This window comes from Vanessa cardui, chromosome Z, assembly GCF_905220365.1.
Source record: "Vanessa cardui chromosome Z, ilVanCard2.1, whole genome shotgun sequence".
Lineage (NCBI taxonomy): Eukaryota > Metazoa > Arthropoda > Insecta > Lepidoptera > Nymphalidae > Vanessa > Vanessa cardui.
In genome coordinates, this window is record NC_061154.1 from 5,606,867 (window position 1) to 5,630,330 (window position 23,464).

General features: G+C 31.8%; 1 protein-coding gene across 2 annotated transcripts; it reads left to right on the forward strand.

Moving 5' to 3' along the window:
• The first annotated feature begins 1,278 nt into the window (after positions 1-1,278).
• Positions 1,279-18,857, forward strand: LOC124543344 (melatonin receptor type 1C-like). Of its 2 annotated transcripts, XM_047121545.1 has the most exons (5): positions 1,279-1,607; positions 11,325-11,410; positions 13,664-13,864; positions 15,334-15,503; positions 15,668-18,857. In XM_047121545.1, exons 3-5 carry the CDS (start codon positions 13,678-13,680, stop codon positions 16,373-16,375), a joined length of 1,065 nt encoding a protein of 354 aa, XP_046977501.1. In that variant the 5' UTR covers positions 1,279-1,607; positions 11,325-11,410; positions 13,664-13,677; the 3' UTR covers positions 16,376-18,857. The 2 variants fall into 2 exon arrangements, with proteins under 2 accessions (XP_046977501.1, XP_046977500.1); XM_047121544.1 differs by lacking the exons at positions 1,279-1,607; positions 11,325-11,410 and having other exon boundaries at positions 13,224-13,864.
• Positions 18,858-23,464: the final 4,607 nt, after the last annotated feature.

The window sequence follows — 23,464 nt, forward strand, 5'->3', positions numbered from 1 at the left end:
ACTTAAGTCACGAACAAAGTTTTAGACAGCATCTTGGGGATCTCAATATATATATATGCTTATATATAAGCCCGTCTGAATCGGTACTACGCACTCGTGATTATGTTCTAATGGAAAACAGCAAGACTTTGTACCTATTATTGTGTTCGATTTTGAAGATTGATGAATATAAATACAGTACCAGTAATCTATAGTAATATTATAAATGTGAAAGTAACTCTGTCTGTCTGTCTCTTTCACGATCAAACCACTGAACCGAATTTTGATGAAATTTAGTATGAAGCAAATTTGACATCCAAGAAAAGACACTACCTGTTTTGCCTAACATATAACAAACAACAACAACAAACAACAACAGCCTGTAAATTCCCACTGCTGAGCTAAAGGCCTCCTCTCCGTTTGAGAAGAAGCTTTGGAACATATTCCACCACGCTGTTCCAATGCGGATTGGTGGAATACACATGTGACAGAAATTCTTAGAAATTTGTCACATGCAGGTTTCCTCACGATGTTTTCCTTCACCGCTGAGTACGAGATGAATTATAAAGACAAATTAAGTACATGAATCAGCGATGCTTGCCTGGGTTTGAACCCGCAATCATCGGTTAAGATGCACGCGTTCTAACCACTGGGCCATCTCGACTCCAACAATAAAACGAAACAAGCAACATCTAAAACGAAATCAAAGCCGCGGGCGTCAACCAGTCCAGTATAAACATAGGCACCAGGTTTATAACATCTAAAGACTCAATGTTAAAGTATCTTACAATTCCAGTATCTATGGGCGATGGTGACCATAACATGGTCCATTAGTAAGGGTGCCTACACGAAATAACTGACTATTAAAAAAATCAAAGTTATGCAAATCTTATAGATTACTCTACTTATTTTTTGTTTTAAATTATAATTTATCATAATATTGTTGAACTTATAAACTAAAGTATTCGTTTCTATACTCGACGAAATATAAGAAACTTAAATAGATTGTAAACTTAGAACAAAGAAGAACATAAAACGATATCAAAGTTAATTTGCATATATATATGAAACAAGTATGAAAGTGACCGGGATAGTTATCGTCTATTTGTGTTTTTGATCTTCAAACAGCTTACGTCATGTAGCCGGCTGGCAGTCGCCGACGATAGCCTGAAACACGTCCGCATCGCTGCGCAGAAACTTATTTTTACGGAACAGCGCAACTTTGCCCCTACATCCTTTAGCCTCCCTCCCTGCCCTAGCAACTGATCGGCACCAACCATAAAAAAGCCGAGATTAAAATGAATAAATCAAAAATGCGGTAGATTAATAAATGAGACTTATCAAACGCACACTGTTTTTGATAACTTTTTGATAGTTGTTTTTATTTTAAAGTAACATCGTTGTGCCTTCGAAGCACTAGTGACTTTTGTATTCGTGTATTTTTGTGATAATAACCCCAAATTGTGTAGAAAAAGTGACGTAGAACTTATGTTTAATCAATTTTGTTATTATATTGAATATAATAAATGTTTTAATGTTTTTTATGAAGTTAAAACCAAGTTAAAATAACTATAAACTTTGATGCCGCCATCTGTTTAAATTTGACTACGAGTACCAACATGTTGACAGTAAGTTTTATTTTGATTATTATTAAATGCTTAGAATATCTATTGAACAGCAAAATATATGTGTAATATATATTTTTTAATTAAAAATTAATTTTTAAAGTGTAAACATTATTGTAAACAAATTTTATTTTCGATATGTGAATAAATTAAAAGGTCTATTGACCAATTTTGGTTGCGATAACCTAAGCTGTTTTCATGCTAAGCAAACTTTTATTTACTTCCTGAATTCATTTAGCAAAATTTCTCGAAATTTCAAAGATAAAATTTAAACTTAAGTGGGTTCTACTTTGTATCATAAGATTTATTATTTATTTATGTATTGAATTTGTAAAACGTGGAATAGGCTGTAGATCGAACTAGATATTTTTATTATATATTAGAAATATTTATTAAATCCATATGTGTGTATTAGTCTTAATTCTTGTCCCCAACTCCGCTTAATAATCTAATTCGGCATTCCCCAAAACATATTCAAATTCTAATATTAATTCGAATTAGTAAAAATATAAGTATTATTCTATTCAATACACTAGATTACTCCTTTTTTGTTGGTTTTAATTGTAAAGTTATTTTTAGAGTGCGCCAAGAAATAAAGTAATACAAAATACAAAAGACGGTTTTATCGCTTATCTCTTATCTCATCAGATATTATTGGAAAGTTTGGCGTTCATGCCACGCTGTTTTGATGGGGATAGGTGAAAGATCTTCATTCGACACGTACAGGGTTTTCGTTCATCGCCTTTGTGCAAAACCAATAAAAAAAACAACCAAGAAGTCGACTTAATATGCTTAATATACATAGGTTTTGATCAACTGTTGTGTTGGTTCGAAAGATATCTTATGTTAGTCATGTTAAAAAAACAAACGTACTCTTCGTACACGCTTAAAAGGGATTTTCTGACTTTAAGGTTCATATTTTAAATAACTTTTACAACATAAGCTACTAACACATATTGCCCAAAGAATCGTTCCTCCTTGGCTATGAGGAGTATCAGAGTATCAAATTGATAGACCCTGAGAGTAATGCGAGTCGAGATGGCCCAGTGGTAAGAGCGCGCGCATCTTAAACGATGATTGCGGGTTCAAACCCAGGCAAGCACCGCTGATTCATGTGCTTAATTTGTCTTTATAATTCATCTCGTGCTCAGCGGTGAAGGAAAACATCGTGAGGAAACCTGCATGTGACAAATTTCATAGAAATTCTGCCACATGTGTATTCCACCAACCCGCATTGGAACAGCGTGGTGGCGTGGTGGAATATGTTCCAAACCTTCTCCTCAAAGGGAGAGAAGGCCTTTAGCCCAGCAGTGAGAATTTACAGGCTGTTATTGAGAGTAATGCGTAAAATACTAAAATCAGTTCTATATGATTACAGATTTTCACATTAACAAATATATATAATATAATGATCCATACATCTACCGCTCTACCCCGTCCGGCGTGACCGCAGAAGCGTATGATTATAATTGTCCCTCATTATAATTTTTGTACATAATGCGATTAAAACAAATTATATACAATCAATATAATTCAATTATGAGATCCGCTCGGCCGTAATTTGCTAAGTACTGATACATCTCCCCCATACTCTACATCTGATCTATTTATACAAATTACATGGAATAAGTGAAAAGCTACTCGGTGATAAGTGATCGGAATATTTTTTTTTACTACATGCAATATTCATATGTTTTGATAAAGATTATATGTGTTTTTATAGGATAGTATAGAGAGTGGTACCACAGCGCGCATAGACGCTGGCACCGCAAATTTTTTTAACAATTTTTTACAGTGCCAATATGACACCAACCTTGGGACCCAAGACATTACGTCCCTTGTGTTTGTAGTGACACCAGCTCACTCACCCTTCAAACTGGAACGTTTGGACCTATAAAATAGTATTAATGTACAGTCAGAGTAAGAAAACCTTCGTCAGTTTTCAAATTAATTCCTTTGTCAAGTCGTAAACTCTTAGTACCTTTTGACAATAAAGCAATAAACAGACAACTGCATATAAAATTAAACTTACATATATACTCTTTGCTAAATGTGACTTATGACATTGCGATGCAATATGTGAATCTGCTTTACCGATTGAGAATGCTCAATCGGTAAAGCAGATTATCTGAGCACACGAAAATAGATCTTAAGATGACGAACCTTTTCTTACCCTGACTGTACCAAGTATTTTCGTACAGCAATTAGCAAAAAGGCTCACAGTTTGACAGATTTTTTATAAAATTAAAATGAATACATGACTATTTCGATTAATCGAAAAATGCATTTTGAATAATTCGAATTGGAATTGTGTTGTCCATTTGTGATTTACGAAGCCTCGTGTCGTTTGACAACGTCATGGCTTAAATTAATCCGTTAAAAAATTAAATAAAAACATCATGAAAATAAATTCAATAATGTACAGTTTAAAAAAAAACAGAGCTTACAATCTTTATTTGAAAAATTGATTAACGTAATTCTGTTAAATATGACATTTCATGAATTATAATTTGTATAAGCTGTTATAAACTTTTGATACTAATAGTTTTACTATACAGCCATTTCCATCTGTAGACCTCAAGTCGATCAGTCAGTCAACGTGTTATGCATATCACATTCATGCCTGTGATGCGATTTACTTCCTCCTTTTGTAGGTACTAGGTAGGGATGATGTACGACCAAAAAAAATCATATTGATAGTTCCCGAGGATAGTGCGTAAACACCGAACTTCAGTCTTTCCATTTTCTTTTTATGACAATGGAATTAACAAAATAGACAGCTCACTATTTGGCAAGCATTTTCTTTAACGAATACCGAACTTGACTTTCAAGGCCGGTTTGCTAAGTATTAAAGGTAAACAACCTTTTGAAACCAATAATTTTACAGAATTACTACTTAGTAAGTGTACAAAAGCCAACCATGTCTCTGCGATTGGATATTGAAAAAGATTTTGCTTATATTTGTAACTTCGAGTACAATTTACTTGATTACTCTTATAACAAATGCTGCATATTATTTTTAATATCTTCTATTTAAAAAGACTCCCGACAATAGAACACTATTTTAGCTTGTTTCGAAAGATGGAATTAAATGAAGCCTATCTACTCTTCATTCTTTGAATTATTCTGTGCGTTTTTATTCTTTAATTAAATTCCCTATAAGTGTTCATATTGATAGACAATTTATAAATTGTCTATCAATATGAACACTTGGTTATCTTAATCTTATTTTGTATATACTCTTCACGCCCTATCAAGAGTTTGACCAATTCACGTTACGTTAATTGACAATAATTTATATTATTATGATTTTTATGTATTATTAAGGATCGCCTTAGATAATTTTGAAATATTTTCTAACATCTCTGATAACTATTTTGAACAATAGGGGACCGATATGAGAGCCTTGTAAAACTCCAGACGTTGCATTATATATGTATTATTGACATTCTCCAAAAACACTATTGATTACTTGCCTTTTTCAACGTATTTGGGAATACACCCGCATTCAACAATTTATTGTATATTACTAATAATGTACTAGATGGCATAAGTACAAAGGCATTCGCAAATATTGTTCCCCCTTGTTATTTTTTGTATAAATTACTTTCACTTAGATAATATTGTTCAAGATCCAAATCCATGGATTTGGACGGTTGTCATCAAAAATATAAATATTTACTACCATATGCAACATAATTTCAGCAGATTTTAGACTCCAGGTATTATTTATCTTACAAAAATTACGATACCGATTTTATAGCGTAGATAAGTGAAAATTCGCGTCAGTGTATTTAATTCGATTCTCGATCCATTATCGAGGGAATGCAATAAGCGACAGGTATTATTTAATCGTAATCACATACAAAACAAAACTAATTATTTGACAGGATTGAAATTTATCAGGTATGTAATGTCAAGTAAAAACGAAAATTTCTTTATAATTTTTAGTAGATATAATTTAAAATATTAAATACTAAGAGATAACAAAAGCTTAAACATTAAATATTTACTTTTAACTCGGAGAAATGATTGCTTAAAAATTGTAATTAATTATTTTAAATAATTAATTAAAGCGTATTTGACGTCTAAGTTAATGCGTGTACTATTCTATATGCAATTATGTGTGAAGTTATGAAGTTATATATTCTATATGTAGTTATGTATGAAGTTCTAAGTAACCAAATACTTTGTAGCTTAAGCGTTTAATGTCATGTACTGATAAAAAAGTCCTATTTCCTTTCCATTACAATAATTATTTTAAGTTTTCTTGTTCAATTAGTGAAGTAAAGAGATATTTATTCGACATTTGTGCCTAATAATAGAATTTCCTCTTAGTAATTTGTATAAATACAGTCATCAAGTAATACATTTCATCGCCAATGTCTTTTAATAATTACTACTACATATACTAAATAATAAGCTAAGTTATTGATACTTTTGTTGAAATAAATGTACATACATTACACTAAAAAAGGCACTTTAACTTCTCGCTTTTTGTTATTGTGAATCGACATTAGTACTCAACAATATCAATACTGTAAAATATGTTTAATTGACATTTAATAGGAATTTCATCTTTGTAAAAACAATAATACATCACAGTTTTTCTCAAATAAGTAACATTAAATCTACAAAATAGATATTAAAAACAGATTATACTTAAAAATTCTAATTTAACTTTTTGCTTTTTTAACATTGGAAAATTATTGTTAACACCTCGAATTTAGAAAATGGAGTTCTCATCGAATCGCCGGACGTTTTGAGGTCCTATAAATCCATTCTGTCAGTTTGGCGTGCGACCGTATTTGTGTGTGGGGAAATATTTTTGTCGTATGATATCTCAAAAACGTTTTCACATCGGCATTCACGGTCAACAGTGACATTTACGATGGGATTCACCGAAACGTGAATTACATTTTGGATATAATCGGATAATGTTTATTTTTTTTTTATGGCGGACGAGCATATGGGCCACCTGATGCTAAGTGGTCACCATCACCCATAGACAATGACGCTGTAAGAAATATTAACTGTTCTTTACATCGTCAATGTGCCACCAACCTTGGGAACTAAGATGTTACGTCCCTTGTGTCTGTAGTTACACTGGCTCACTCACCCTTCAAACCGAAACACAACAATACTGAGTACTGTTATTTGGCGGAAGAATGGTGGTACCTACCCAGACGGGCTAGCACAAAGCCCTACCACCAAGTAATGTGTATACATAATAATAATATGTGTCTCCCTTATTTTGTTACATACATTTTAATTTTAAAAATCCTTCAAATGTGTCTTAATCTAACCAAAATAAAACACACTTTCCAAATAAGTGTTTTCCAAGCTTATCTTTGAGTCTTGCGACCGATGGATTTTTATCTGTATAAAAAATTTTAACTTAAGTAATTACGAATTCTTAAATTTTCACGATGCATCATATTTAATTTAATCCACAATTAAACTTTAAATAAAGATGCATTTTTACCAAAAAATTAACAAAATAAATAAAATTTTAACAAAAAGAAAAACCGACTTCAAACACTATTTTAAAACAAATAAAAATGCACTAAAAAGTAATAAAAATAATTGCATATTTAACATATTTTTTAGAGTCCTCCTAGGTAAAATGAAATGAAAAATATTAGACTACTTAAAAGTCGATTTACGATTATATAATGTAGTTATAATTATTGCTATATTTGGAGCCGGTGTCAGCCACGGGCACGCGCCACAACAATCAAAAGAAAGAAGCGATACGAGCCCCTTGATTCACCCAGTATATTATCGTATGAAAGGTAATTTGTAAAAAACAAATTTCTTAAACTATTCTCGTATTTTTTTTTTATAGATATACTATATGGTTTTCTTGAACATTATTTAATCATAAATTGTAAAATAATATATTAATAAGGCTGTTTAACTTTTTGGGTGGCAATGTATGGCACAAGTCAGTTTTACTTACTGGCGATATATATATATTAGCTTAAGAGCAGAAGAAACTTCGTCCTCCACACAAACACTTAACATATGAAAAGTATATTGAATAAATATACAAGCTGAAATGGCCCAGTGGTTAGAAATGCATGAGTGCATCTTAACCGATGATTTCGGGTTCAAACCCAGGCAAGCACTACTATACATATGTGCTTAATTTGTGTTTATACTCAGTAAATAGAATACTCTGTCAAATGCCGAATATTAAAACTATAAATAAATCTGTTCATTTACGTAACCACTCAACGTTATCAATCACTGTGTGTGTAGCCTTAGTAAACATCCATTAAAGTTAGTTGCAGATTTTTATACAATGCATGAACTGACACTTAAATATCAAATAACTGATGAGATAATCTTTTGAAGAAAGATATTTCTTTACCTTAAATCCAAAATAAATAATTACTTTAAAAGTATATATATATGTATACTTACTCATTACCTATACAAAAATAGAAAAATATTAATCTATCATCATTTACAAATTGGATAGAAATAATTAATAAATAAATTCGAAACATACAAACTTATTATATTTAATTCCGAATATTCAATATTTTTTTCAAAGCTAATTCATCAATAAAATCGGCCATTGTGCGATAAAATTAAAGCCAAGCCTTCAAATAAAATGAATACTTATCGTAACTAATTAAATAGTCAGAGTAGACAAATTCGTTTCGGAATAGTGTAGTTCAAAAATGTGATGCATTCGAGCAGGATACCGTTTTAATGTTAAATATTATTGGATAATGCCAAGCTTTAGACGACACTAAAGTATTCGTAACTTTGTCGTCGCTTTGTAACACGATATGCACAGTTTTAAAGTAACCAAGAGCTCAGTCCAAAATTTTACAACTATTTCCTTTATTGGCACTTACATTACACCACCTAGATGCACGTGATTTTCTGTTACAGAGAAAAGTTAATAATAGCGATTATAATAATACGTACGTATTTTCTAACTCGTGTGTAAATTATTTTACTCAGTAATATTCAGGATATTACGCAATCATACATATAAATAAAACTTTATATAATATCGAGTACACATCATTATAATTTAGAAGGTTGAAAATAGGAATATACCTAATAACGTAATACACAAATAGAAATCTAAACCAATATGAACATATTATTCAGCTGAAGTAGGTTCCATGAAAATTTTATTGAAATCATATCAATATTACAGAAAATATTAGTTCATGTATTGGATTTTTTTATTAAAATAGAGAAACCGACTTACGCTACTCTAAATTGTGATAACTTTAGTTTCATTATGTACTTTCTATTCAGAGTTATTTCATTTCATTGTTCTTTATTTAAAAACGTTTGTGACATGGTATATAGGTATACATCATTATTAGAAAAAAATACATTCTTACGATTTCTATGGTTAGCTTGTGTTCAATGTATTTGGCAAAATTTATTGTTCATTATCTCACAAACTCTTTTACCCACACACATATGCGTATTGGATGTAGCATACAGGCTAAGTCAAACCTATAGTCTCTCTCAATCATTTATATCTAAGCCCATAATGCTGTGATCCTCGAGACTTCTTTGTACTACTGAACTTGACATATGTACAAGGAGATAGCGGATGGACATTTTTAAACTATTTAAGTGGAAATGGAGTCCAAACGCGATTACGACTACTACGCACAGCAAGAATGAGCTGCACTAGTCACCCTCGCCATGCCGGCCCGCAAGATGGCTCTACACGCCTCGTTTGAAGGCCCCAGGTTATAAGAAGAAGGGGACACGTACATAAGTAGGGTAGTCGCATAAATTACAGAGTTGTTAAGTATTCGAAGTTATAGAAATAGACTAAGCTCCACTTATATTATAGGTTTATTTTGTAAATGGGTAATGTCCTGCAACTTAAGAAGAGAAGCAGAGGAACATGTCCAAACAGGAAACTCTCAATAGTGGAAGAGTCAGTTTTGTATGTTTTGTCTACTACGACCTACTATTTTACGAGTACAACATATAATTCAGCAAAATAAATTAAAATTGGATTTAAAAATATACTTTTCATTGAAGGCATATAAACTAAAGAAAATTATGTTTTATTACAATGAGCATGTAAGATAGAATGTTACTAATACATTATTGGAATAAATTATGAAGAGGATTTCTAATAGTTGTTATATTAGAGTTAACTATTTATTAAGATGAAGTATAAAATCAAAACAGAGGCTGCAGAAACTATTTAAGATCTATTAACTCTCGAAAACTCGCCACTGCAGGTTAAATTATAACCGGCGTGCATTAGTGTGAGCAAGAGACATACGTGAGTGAAACTTATAGGAAAGACAGCAAAAAATGCAAATTCGATTGTATATTTTTAACTTGTCCTACATTGTAACTTAAGAGAGGAGCGTTTCTTCAAGAGTGCATAGGTCTATACACATTTATATTAACTAGCTGTGCCCGCGACCTTGTACGCGTTTTAATTTAACAAAAAAATATATATTATTGTAGCCTAAGTTACTCCTTATTAGATCAGTTATCTGCCAGTGAAAGTCCCATCAAAATCGGTCCAGCCTTTCCAGAGATTAGCTGCAACATACAGACAGACAGGCAAAAATCGTAAAAAATGTTATTTTGGTATATGTAACGTGTATACATATCCATTGAGTAAAAAAGGGCTATTTTAATATTACAAACAGACACTCCAATTTTATTATATGTATAGATAAGCTTAAACGGGATAGGACGATGAAGAATCCCACGAGCTTATATTTTTTACCACTGATTGATTATTCCGTATTGATATTGGCGAGATTTTGCTACAATTTGCTACATAATTTAATGAAAATGTCATACTAAACCTTTTCCATAACATTTTTTTTCAATAACATATATGCGATGCTTTACTTGAATGCATTGACACTCTAGCATACTCTTACATAGACGCGCAGTCATATATAGCGAAGTCTGTCAAATGAATAATTCTAGTTGAAATAGGCAATAAATTTATTTTATTTTTTAGGTATTATTTTACTTGACATTTTAAGCTAAATAATCCATTTAACAATATCATTATATAGTGTAATGAATTCCTCTTATATCTCTTAACTAAGTGGTCATTTTATTACTAAGAGTTTCAATTCTTTAAATGTGTTAATTTAGCTACTTGTTCTAATTACAATTCAGGGTCTTGTTTGGTAACGATACGATCTCTTATTTCATGAGGAGTACCAATTTAAGATTCTGTTCTGGACAATATTAAGGCGGGATATATAAGATGGCCCATGTTTAGAACGCGTGCATCTTAACCGATGATTACGGGTTCATACCCAGGCAAGCACCACTATATATTGTGCTTTACTTTTTATACTTATTATAAACTTTTTACTTTATATGTGTGCTTAATTTGTGTTTATAATTCATCTCGTGCTCGGCAGTGTAAACCCTCTCCTTGATGGAAGAGGAGGCCTTATCCCAGCAGTGGGAAATTTACAGGCTGTTACTTTACTTTACTACTTTTTACCAAATATAATATAATGTTTTTGTTGCGTTTCTGACATGTTTAACAATTGTCGTTCTATTTCAACTTATTTATATGAAACTTTAATAAGTTTTATACCTAAACCTTTGCGTTTGCTAACACACAGATATACATATGTGGTGGGGGACTTTGTTTTATAATGTATACTGATGCATATAAATAATAAAGTTTAATATAAGTAACAGATCACATAATTTTTTTTTTACTTTCAGGTTTGAAGTCAAAAATTTGACGAAGTACCTTTCGTTCAAAGCGGCATCATCTGCCGCTTTCAGTTTTCATCATTGTGGGGCTGTCGGTACGTAGACGAAGTTACAGACATAACTTACATCATTATATGTTGTTATAAATTTCGGGTTTCAGTTCCAATTAGAGGGAACCGCGAAACTTAATTATTTTTATAAAATAAAGGCAAAAATTTCTCTATTGTTTAATTTTGTAATTGTTCATGAGCTGGCAAATGTTTTTATAATTTTGCTACTTTACAATTAAACGAATATGATTTGGAAAAGTGACTTATAAAAATAGGTACGATAAATACTATCTCAAAAAAAGCCCTAAAATAAAGTCTATCTCCTCCTTGTGTGCAGATCCATTACTATTGTTAACACCGTAACTCCAGGATCGAAGAAAGTGTTTAAACAGCTTTGAATAGGCTTAATGATAACCGATGAGATAAAAACTATATTGGGAACTATTACGTAAATAAAATAAAATCACAACATTATATAAGTTTAATTTAAACCTCAATTAAGTCATAAAAACTTAATGACACGCAATTCCTACATTTATCTTACAACAATTAATGATATTAAATAAACATCGGCGTATAATCTTTCCAAGTAGTTGGTAAGTGTAACTTATTTCAGAAGAACAACATCTAATACTTTTATAATTAACTTTGTACATTTAAAATTGTCATAACTTCAGAATACAACGACTTACACAGCTAGCTACAAACACGAAGACATTTCTTATTAGATATTATGTAAAGGAAATGAATAATAGGTATCGAGTCAGTTAAACAGCACTTGAGTGCAAGCTTCCAAAGAGTTTATTGTCAAGCATTTATAAAATTCCTCTACCACAGACTATCAATTTTTAATTATTCAAATCATATAATATTCGTTTGTTAATTATATATATGTGAGCTAAGCTGTCACTACTCGGTTTAGTTGGATAATTTGGCAATTTTGAAGAGACTATAGCACAGCCCAGGTCTCGGTCGAATCGAAAGTTTTCTCATAGTCCACAAACGCTAAGCATAATGACATCTTATACTCTCCGGTATAACCTGCCGCAGCGTATGTATGTGGTCTATGGTGCTAAAGCCTTTAAGGAAACCGGCTTGTTCGGGAGGCTGTATGTCGTTAACCGGTCGTTGTGGCGCCCTTTCGGGGAGGCCTATGTCCAGCAGTGGATGTTCCTTGGCTGACATGATGATGATGATGAGCTAAGCTCTCTTTATAACTCTATAATGTAGTAAGAATTACATATATATTGTCGTAATAATAATATCACAAAATAAAAAAAAAATTAAATTAATAATAGGTAAATAGTAAATTGTAGTAAAATGCTGACTGATGAGTATTCATTTATATGCATTTGTTGTTGTGTGGGTTTGTAAAAATAATGATTTGCCATTTGTTCCGATTCTTATGCCGTCATTCCTTTATTTAGTGAATGTTCCTCAGAAAAAGTGATTCTGATAATCAATATTCCTTATACTTGAAAAATGTTATATAATATAACCTGTGGGTTGTAGTATATATATAAGTTAAAGCCCACATTTACTCAATTCTCCGAGACGAGAGAAATTATTTTTATTTTATTTTACTTTCCTATTAATTAGAATGTTAGGAACCTAAGTTCCTTTAAAGTAAAATTGACTCGTTAGATACACTTTGTTTTGATAGATAAATAGTCGTTCCACAATTGACCATTTAAAGTTAATGTTTTGTCCGTTACAGTTTTTTTTATTCGTTTTAATTGTTTAATTGTAAAGGATTTCGTGTATACTATGTGTGAACACGGCATTATGCATACAAGTTCACGGCCACGACGCTCAACCAAAGCGTGGAGTTCAGTCATACCGCCATTCATTACGAAAACGCAGCAGTCACTCGTAGTCAGTGCATAAGGATGTCCGGTGCAGCGGTAGCCGCGCGCTTACCCGTAAATGCGAATACGTATTGGCTTGTATTTTTTTAAATATTGTGTTATAAATTAAAGGAAATCAACTGTGAACGTTGTTGTAAATTTTTGTCAATAATACACTCGCTGAATCAAAAAATAACGACAGAGTAATTCAATGAAAAAATTCAACATTTTTAAAACTTAGTGTAAAATTGTGTATTTAAAAAAAAAAAAACAAATAAATAAAGGGAAAAAGAATAATAAATACGACAACAGTGAACTTTTTAATTTTCGCACTTTACTTCGAAACTAAAGCGGCAACTTCTTATTGAAAAGTGTTGAGATATTACAAGAAATAATAATCAAATAACGATGTTCAATTGTACGAAAACACGAGATTTGCCTGTGCCTACAGATACGATACCCCCCATGCTTGGGGTGGGAAACTTTAACGGAAGCGGAGCGCTGGTCCGGGCATACTCCCCGGTGACATTGAGCCATGAATGGCCCAAGATCGGCCGCCTTCTTCTCATGCTCTTCTGCTCCTGCTTTGGATCCACAATGAATGGTTTCTTCGTCGCTTCCTTTTTCATAGAGCACACGCTGAGAAAAGCTGGTAAGTATTGTAGTAGCTAATAAGTGTAAGCAACAATGCTGTTTCTTATAAGAACTATATGCAGCGCGAATTTTTTTATACTTATATTGCCATATATTCACAACGAAACTGTCAGCAAAGCGACCAAAAAAGCAAGGCGAAATAATTTTTACATTCTTAATATTATGTTATTGAATTTAAAGGTGTTTCGATTATGTATGATTTATCTTTATCATATATATTAATATATTGATGAAATACTACACGATAATGCTATATTTTGGAAATGCATTTTCCGGTTAATCTTCAATACCTTTTTGCGAAAAATTGCGCATCGCGAATAATTGTTACAAAGCGAGAATTGTTGATTGTAAAAACTAAGCCTCTTGTATATTTTTGAGTACTAGTATACCTTTTAATACATCGGTCATATTTTTAAGAACTACTTTTTATCGATCATGATAGGCAATTACTTTGAACTACAAATTAAAAAGATAGCTTCATTAAGAGGTTTATTTCCTCTAAAAAAAGTCATAAAATAGCACTTAATGCTATTAGAATCAAACGGAGGCGTGAAAAGAAAACATGACCGCGAATTCAAAAGCTAAAACATTCAAGTTTATGAATTATTATATCATCTATTACTTGCAAACCGTACACACTGGAAACAAATACTCCGGAATTTGTCTTTTATATATTCCAATTGTCCGGAATATATTAAAGAGAAATGTTTACTTTGTGATAGTTCTATCTTTTAAAAGATTATACTAATTGAAACGATACAAGGATTGAATTAATAAAGTATGAAATGATAGAGCACAAAGTATTTGATACAAATACAGTATATTTATGTCGTTTTGTTGGGGAAAAGTATAATATCTGAAAGTGGTTTCATTTACTGAAATCAATTTATTAACGGGTATTACAGCCAGCTCAATTAAAAAATACCTTCTGGTTATAGTCAATTGAATTTATTAGCTCTATCGGGAAATATATCCCATTTAAATTGATGTTCTCAATAATCCACGACAATCAATGTTACATTACAGCTGGCCTTTCTTTTCAATAACCTAATATGTCACTAAAACAACTATTTGAATATCTCGTAGATTTTGTGTTATGCTGTTTTGTAATTGGGATATACCTCTATACTATTTGTACTTTAGTCAATGTTTTACTTATAAATATTATAATTATATAGTATTTGTTATTAATTTACTGATTTAAAACAGTCATACTTGGTGAATGACCTTATAGGCACAAGGGACATAATATTTTAGTTCGCAAGGTTGATGGCGCATTTACGATGTAAGGGTTAGTTAATTTTCTTACAGTGCCTATGGCTGACGGTGACCACGCACTACTCCGTTTGCCTATATGCCGATCTTACTGTAATTAATTAATTATATATAGTAGTATGTTATAGTTACATTATGATTATAATTTGATTTGAAATTTTTATTTGTAGTTTTACAAATTAATTGTCGTAGGAAACGTATTCTTGGCTTGCGTCGGCCTGGCGGACCTCGTGATGACCGCTGGTGTGACTTCCGTATCTGCTGTCGTCATACTCTCTGGTCAATGGGACAACATTCAAGTCTGCAAGGCTCTGCAGTTTCTTGGCTTAACGTCTACCTACTGCTACAGCATCTTTTTCGCGGTAAGACAATAATGCTATATTTATTACACAGGAGTAAAAAAAGACTAATGTGAAAAGTTTCCAAATCTTTTGTATTCCTAATCATTAAAATATACAAAATTTAAAGGATGATCGTATGAGCCTCCACAATGTAATAGTAAATAATAATATTATTTTTGTTCCAGTTCGTAGCCCTCGAAAACTTTTATAGAATTTGCCGTCCGCCTGATGAATACGCTGTGTTCATTTCTATGCGGATTGATGCCGTGTGCCTATTGATCTTCGGCGTGAATTTGGGACTTGGTGCTGTCGGCGTATACATGGACTTAGACTATGACTACTGCGAACGGCTACACTATGGAAACTTTTACTTCAGGATTTCCACCACGGTCATTGTCCAAGCGATGCCTGCCCTCTTAACCGTGCTGTTCCTCTTTATTTCCTCCACGCGGGTTAAACGGCGGGCTCGGTCGCAGATACAATACAAGCGATCCCAGCTCTATGAACGCGAATACTCAACCACAGCAATTAACACAACAGCCTATGTACTCTTCATGATCGCTTGGACCCCCTACGTCATAATCGTTCACGAATTCCCAAACACCAGCGACGCTGTTTACTACAACGTGATGGCCATCGGTTTGTTTCGCTCCGCGTTAACTAGCTCCCTGTACGGTATATTCAATAGGAACTTTCGTCGCGCGTACGGACATCTTTTCAATTACTGCTGCTGCAAAAGTTCCTTGTCCAGTTCGTTTTCCAATCGGCACAGGAGGGCGATCGAATACAAATCTACGATCGGCGAAGTGAGGGTCCATATTATGCATCAGGCCGTCGCTACTAGTAACTCTCAGCGAGGCGTCACTTACTGGCGGGAGACTCAGGAATTGTAAGTATTCTAAAATCCTGAATACATGAAATTGATTACAAACGATAAACTCATCTATGACAGATCTTCGATTACATTCAGTCAACTTGGGAAGTGACGGTCGGTTTTCCAAAAGTTATGCTCTTTTGAAATATTGCTACATAACCTATATCTATTTACCTATATCAAATTATTTACACTCAATGCACATTTTATTGATTCATTTCAATTTGATAACCTGATCGGATGATTATAATATCTATGTACATATACCTAACTACATTATTACTGTTAATAGATTGTATCGGTATTTTTGATGATTGGTAATATAAAGAAAGAATTTGGAAGTATTATACAATAATATATTTTGTATAAATGTGTCAAAGTTTATATATAACGATTTTAAAAATTTGAAACCTATTTCAAAACAAAGTAATTATTTTTACCTAAACTATACCTTTTAAAATTACTATTTGATAAAATATATGTAGTATTTTTTATATAATATGTAGGATATTTGGTCAAGAATAGGGATATAGTCTACGTTTTTGGACGAAATAGTGTGAGAGTGGGTATTTTGCAAAATGACGTAAAGTTTCGATAAAATCTAAAGTATTTTTGAATATTCATAAATTACAAGATGTTATTAAACACTGTGCGTTAAATAATAAGCAGTTTCTAGTAGTTACTGTTGTGGCTAAAGTTCACTGAGCAACTGAATCGAAAGCATGTCGACCTCTCGGCGCAGCACCAACTGGTGACACTCGTTTTTCACATCCGGTGAAAAAACAGAGACGCCTTACAATGTCCGTGTTCATGATATTACCGAATACGACATGTGTACGAAATTTGAAATAATGATATTGTAAATACGAAATCACGCACAGTGGTCGTCGTGTAAAGCATAAAATATTTAAATAAAATTTATTTTAAACTATGATTGTGTCGCCTTTTTAATTCTATGTAACAGAATTACGCCAGGGATGGATAGGCCGGACGTATCTCGCGGAGATTACGAGTATTGAGTTTGTGACTCGTATGCATCATTGCTAAATATAAATATATTTGTTTAATAAAGAGGCGATTTCAAGTTCATCGTATTTCTGTGTAACTGTCAAATCTATTCTATGTCACTGATGTAAACCTTCGAAATAATTAAAAAAAAATGTTTTCTAAATTTAAATTTAGAATATATATATATATTGAAAATAAAAATGGAATGAAATATTTATATATTTAAAGCTTAGTGGTAACACGTACTGTTGTGTAAAACATAGTACTTGTAGTGTAAATTTTAATATTTAGTAACAATTATTACCTAGTATGTGCATTTATGTAATAAGAATGAATACATGTGCTTTAATGAAATGAGAGTATTTTCATGTAATGGAACATATATTAGTGAGAGCGTTGTACCTTAACGAATGTGTATTTTTATAAACCTATACGTGTAACCAATATCTGTAAGAATATAAGAAACTACTTTTTTTTTTCACACATCATTTCCGTCCATTGGAAAAATTTTTGCTACCTAAATATTTTTTTTACTGAAAACGATCTGAACTGATATTTTGTATTCTGATATTTATATATTTTTACAATGCATTTTAATAATACTAGATTTTGGTTTGTAATTCATAAAAAATAATTAAAAAAAAAAAACATTTTAATCATAAAAAAAACCGTTCCCTCATTACTTTAAAAAAAAACATAATCTTTGTAACATTGACCCTTTCTTCGGAATAGAATATTTATATGCCGTGAGTGATATGTTTGTATGTTATATTATATAATAGTTAAGTATATTCAAATATATATTAATAGTGATCTCAAGTTGTTGTTACCAATAGAAAATATAGATAAATGTTCGTATGTCTCAAATAAGAGCTTGCTTCACTATAAAATATTAGATCGAATTTATCCCTTACTACGTATATCTTATCTATTTACTATTATATATCTAAAGAAGACTGTTTCGGAGATTGAATATACAATTAAAAAAAATCCGAATCTGGACCATTGATGGCAAACGAATTGTATAGGCAAATAATTTTATCTTTACCTTAAATATTCCTTGGCTGAACTTATCTAATCTTTAGATGTTTACATTTACAATTATTGATGTATTTAAATGAAAGATAGATGTTTTAATACGTGTTTTAATAATAAGCTAATATTTTTAATGATAAAACTCGCCTCAAACGCACACTGTTTTAGTTGATACGATATTTTTATTAATTTAATTTAAGACAAAAATGTAACTTAATTAATAATTTCACTTTTAATTCCGTGTATAAATTTTAAATGCGTATTGTGTTCATATTATAGTTGTTGATTTGTTAAGATTAATATATTTCGTGCTCTGGGCGAGGACATTTGTAATTAATAAATTAACTAAACAGGTATAAATGTTAATGCTTAAATCGCTTTAATTTACCGCCTCCCTTTATTGTCTGTATAAATATATGTGTAAAATAAATAAAGTTCAAAATAGATGTGTCAGCAATCATATCGTTTGATTTTCACCAATTCAATGCTAGCTTTGTATTTTGGCCCTAGAAACTGTCAATGCGCTACCAATCTAGGGTCCATCGAAGTTGTTTAGAATGCGTCCGAAATAACATCCAATACGGAGATTGAATACTGCAATGGAAAACCTGCTGAATAGGTGTGGGGAGTTGGTTTGTTCTCATAACAAGCCTACTGGCGAATTAATTAAATCGATATTGAGATTTTTAACCTTCTATTGGAATGTTATCTTCCTATTGTATTTTAAACATTTCGGTCTTGCATGAAATTTTTGTATAGGAAGTGATTTGTTTAATGTTCATGTACACATGTAAACTTACATAAACTTTACATGTGTACATGTTACATGTTTACATGTACACATGTTTACGAAAATACATATTTTAATTAACATATCTTATTTAGTTAAGCCTAAAGTATTATTTTACACACTTGTTTCATTTTTCAACTGATACTGCTTTAAAAGATATTCCTAAGTTCTTAACATCTTTTCTTGCGGGTAAAATTGATGATACAATTAATGTTAGATTAATCGTTTTATGATTTAAATAAACATATAGATAGACAAACTGATTAATACACTTCCTTATTGATAACTGTTTCAATATTTAACATGGCAACAATCAATCATATTAACTTGAGTTTGTTATGACTTAAAGAGGCGTTTGAACCATATAGATTTTTTTAAATAGATGATGTATACGCCGTTCGCTAAAATAGACGCATATACGTGTGCGCATAAACATATGCTGCTCCATTTATATATTTTACCCGCACCGGATAATATGTGCTAACGTGTTTTACAACTAATGATTGAAGGAGAATATCATACTTTATAAAAAATAATAAATCTAATAAAGGGTTCATCAAATGGACGACCTCTGTGGTCGAGTGGTGTGTACACCGGTTTTCATTGGTTCGCCACTCTGAGATCCCGGGTTCGATTCCCGGCCGAGTCTATTGAATTAGTTTTCTATGTCGTCTTGGGTCTGGGTGTTTGTGGTACCTTCGTTACTTCTGATTTTCCATAACACAAGTGCTTCAGCTACTTACATTGGGATCAGAGTAATGTATGTGATGTTGTCCAATATCTATAACAAAAAAAAAAATTGGCGTGTGTGCGTTGGGGTCTATTTATTAACGATGCCGGATTATTCAATACTTGACCATCAATGAGCTGTCCATGTTTGTAAGGCATGTTAAGATAGTTTAGTTAATTTCTTATTTAATTTTTGTATATACACCCTTTTACTAAATGATTTATATTTTCTAAATAGTTGATACTAGACAGCTGTCACAGAACGTAACCCGAGGTAAGTCGTGTTGATTTTTATTTCCAAAGTAAATAAAGGAATATGTTTTCTTCTTTCTTCACTACAAGACACGACTATATGATGACAATTTGGTTGCGGACCATTTTCATAAAACTTGTACTTAGCGACTAGAAATAAAGAAAGAAATGTTTAATAGGACACGAGACACAATACAAATTATAAAAAAGAAATACAACAAAAATAAAAAAACATATAAACTAAACATAACTACTAACTTAATCTAAAAAAAAAAAAACAACAACAAAACAAAACAATGATAATTATCGTGTCCTAAAAGTAATGGTACACACCATTCAGCATCCAATTTGGCTTCCAAGAACCCAACGCTGATCTTCAATGGTACCCTGTGTATTTAACATCTGCGAAAGGAATATATTTTTATTTTATTTTTTATTTTCTGCTCAAATACAATAATAATTAACAGATTTAAGTTATTTGAAACAGCCTGGAGGTAATCATCTCATTCCCATGGTGTACAATCAACTAAAAAGTCATTCATGTTATAATATCATTTTGCACACAAACGTTCCTTAAAGATCTTATGAATTTTACAATTGAATATTTTTGAACGTTTTTGGTTACTAAACTTGTTAATTTTCTGAGCCCAGGTTATAAATTGCACGAACCTCTTCTGCAATATAAAAATGGTATTTATGTAATGTATGGCCTCCGACACTGGGTCTATATCATCATTTTACTGCGAATTTACTGATCCTGAGGCAAACAGTACTGTCGAACAGAACACCTTTTTTGCCGGTATTACATACCAACCACATCAGGACAAAAAATAAATAAAGATGATAACAAATTGAGTCGAAATCATTGATACTTGAGAGAGTTTAAAATATAATCTCTGATAGTCATTATGGATTTAAAAAATATTCCTTTTTAAATGTAGATTTATTGTTTTAAGCTGGTGTCGGAACATTTGAAGTGAAATCGATATAAGTAGTTAAGTGGAGTTGTGTTGTACGTGTAAATAAAGATATAACAATCAAACACTGTTCTGAGTTGTTAACAAATTATATGGACTACGTAGGTCAGAGGTTTGTTTAGACTATATTATATTAATTGGAAGTGTTTACGATATCGTGTCTCGGAAAGAACGTAAAATCGTTGACGCTGCGTCTAAACTCTTACTGGATTTTCCTTCCCATTGGATTACGGGAGTGAATGAGCACAGAGTGTACCTGTGTTTGCGAGAATAGTTGTGCTATATTATATGTCCTGTATAGTAGCCTGGTTTGCCTAGAGTTTGGCCGCTGTGGCCGAATGTCAAGACAACATTATTATTATCGGTACTTAGCCAGTCACCCTTGAAAATAGAAACGTCGTAAAAATGACATCATATTCACCCACTATCAAAATATATAGAGCAATCGAGAAAGAGCTGTACTTGCTTATCTTGATCTTTTGTTGAAATAAATCAGTACAGCACGACACAACTTAGATGTAGCATCGGAAAATGCATTGAAACCGATTACTGCGGATTCACACAACCAATAGAAACAGCTCCCTATCGCGCCATTCGATGCTATTCGTCGCTGTAGATTCTTGCGTCAGTTCAACCATGTTGCGATGTCAAATTGACGAATATATTAGATCATATGATGTTACAAGTTATTACGTTTGTGTAAAGATTATATTCAAGTAAGAAATTAATATTGATAATTGGAGATAGCGTACTTAATTCGGATTTGATCGGTTTTACGAATTTTGCCGATGCTACATCTAAGTTTTGTCGTACTTAACCTAAAATCGGTTTCGATTTTAGATGTATTTGTAAGCAATAGTAATTTTGGATATACGAATAAAACAGTCGAAGTAGTAACTACTATCAGTAAAAGCAATTTCAGTATAGTAGCATATAGTAATTTCATATAGTTTTCTAGATGTCAATAGATTTGACGACGTAGGACCACTGCAGGTCCGACATTTATCCTGGTCGTATATATTTGCATGCTTCCGACACGATATCAGATGATATCTTTTACGAGTATCTTTGAATACCATAGTAATAATAAAATTTAATTATTTCTAATGCCTTAATCACTAACGCTAATCTAGTAAATAACTATAAAAAAACATGGCAACAGAATTAATAATATTTGTATAATATATCATTGTATAATTAATTAGTAAATATAAGTGAGATGGTATTATGATTATTGGTTAATCCTTGGAACATAGCATTATAATAATTATATTAATAATTGCTTTTGATATTTTAGTTAGATTTATTTGAATATTGTAACTGAATATTTGATAAATATTTAATTTATTAAATTCGGAAAAATTGGTTTACTTCGAACAACGGTGTTTTCATATTGTATTACGTACTGGGTCACTAGGACCCGCCACGGCTTCGCACTGGTGCAATACTGATACTTAATATACTACATCATTTGTTTATCTACGACATGACATGAGTAACTTCTGAAATTATCAGTGTTTCTTTACCATATTTTCTATGTATTAGACACAAAAACCTTCCTCTCGAACCACTCTATCTATTAAAAAAACCGCATCAAAATCCGTTGCGTAATTTTAAAGATATAAGCATACATAGGGACAGTCTGGGGTAAGCGACTTTGTTTTATGCTATGTAAAGATTATTTGTTTGAAATTTTATTTGTACAATTGTCAAGGTGGTATATTTCTAAATAGAAAGAAAACGTATCTTGTCTGATAGTCTCCTCATGTAGAAACTAATTGATCAATTAAATGCCACATGGGGTGGCGTGTTTCCGCCTCCATGTTTACAGCTAGGGGATATTGATTTATCAAGTGTAACAGGAACTGGAAAGTGAACGCAATTTCGAGAACTAAGCAACGAGAGTATGAAGGTAAATACCACCGTAACTATTTGATAACATCGTGCAAAACTGCTTGCGTTCGAGAGTTACTTAAGTCGTTCACGCCCGCTGATCACATTGAATATTATTACATTAGCAAACCATTTCAGACGATACCTATTATTTAAAAAAAAATCGCTTAATTAATTGGCCCAGACATATTAAAATTGACTTTAATTTTATAAATGTAAATCAAAATATTTAAAAATAATAACTGCACCAATTAAGACCTCGTAGTGAAGAGCCCAATTAGAACGAGGATGTATCGTCGTTTAATCGGAATTCTGATCCTTCCAAATAAAAGGAATCAGAACTGACTAAAGGGTAAGAGACGGAATTTTGGAAATGTAAACTATTATTACACGTATTGTTACTCAATCATCTCTATGTCTAATT

Coding starts and splice junctions, on each gene's coding strand:
- LOC124543344 (XM_047121544.1), top strand. CDS start 13,621: ATGTTCAATTGTACGAAAACACGAGATTTGCCTGTGCCTACAGATACG. Junction 13,865..15,333: donor GCACACGCTGAGAAAAGCTG/GTAAGTATTGTA, acceptor TAATTGTCGTAG/GAAACGTATTCTTGGCTTGC. Junction 15,504..15,667: donor GCTACAGCATCTTTTTCGCG/GTAAGACAATAA, acceptor TTTTTGTTCCAG/TTCGTAGCCCTCGAAAACTT.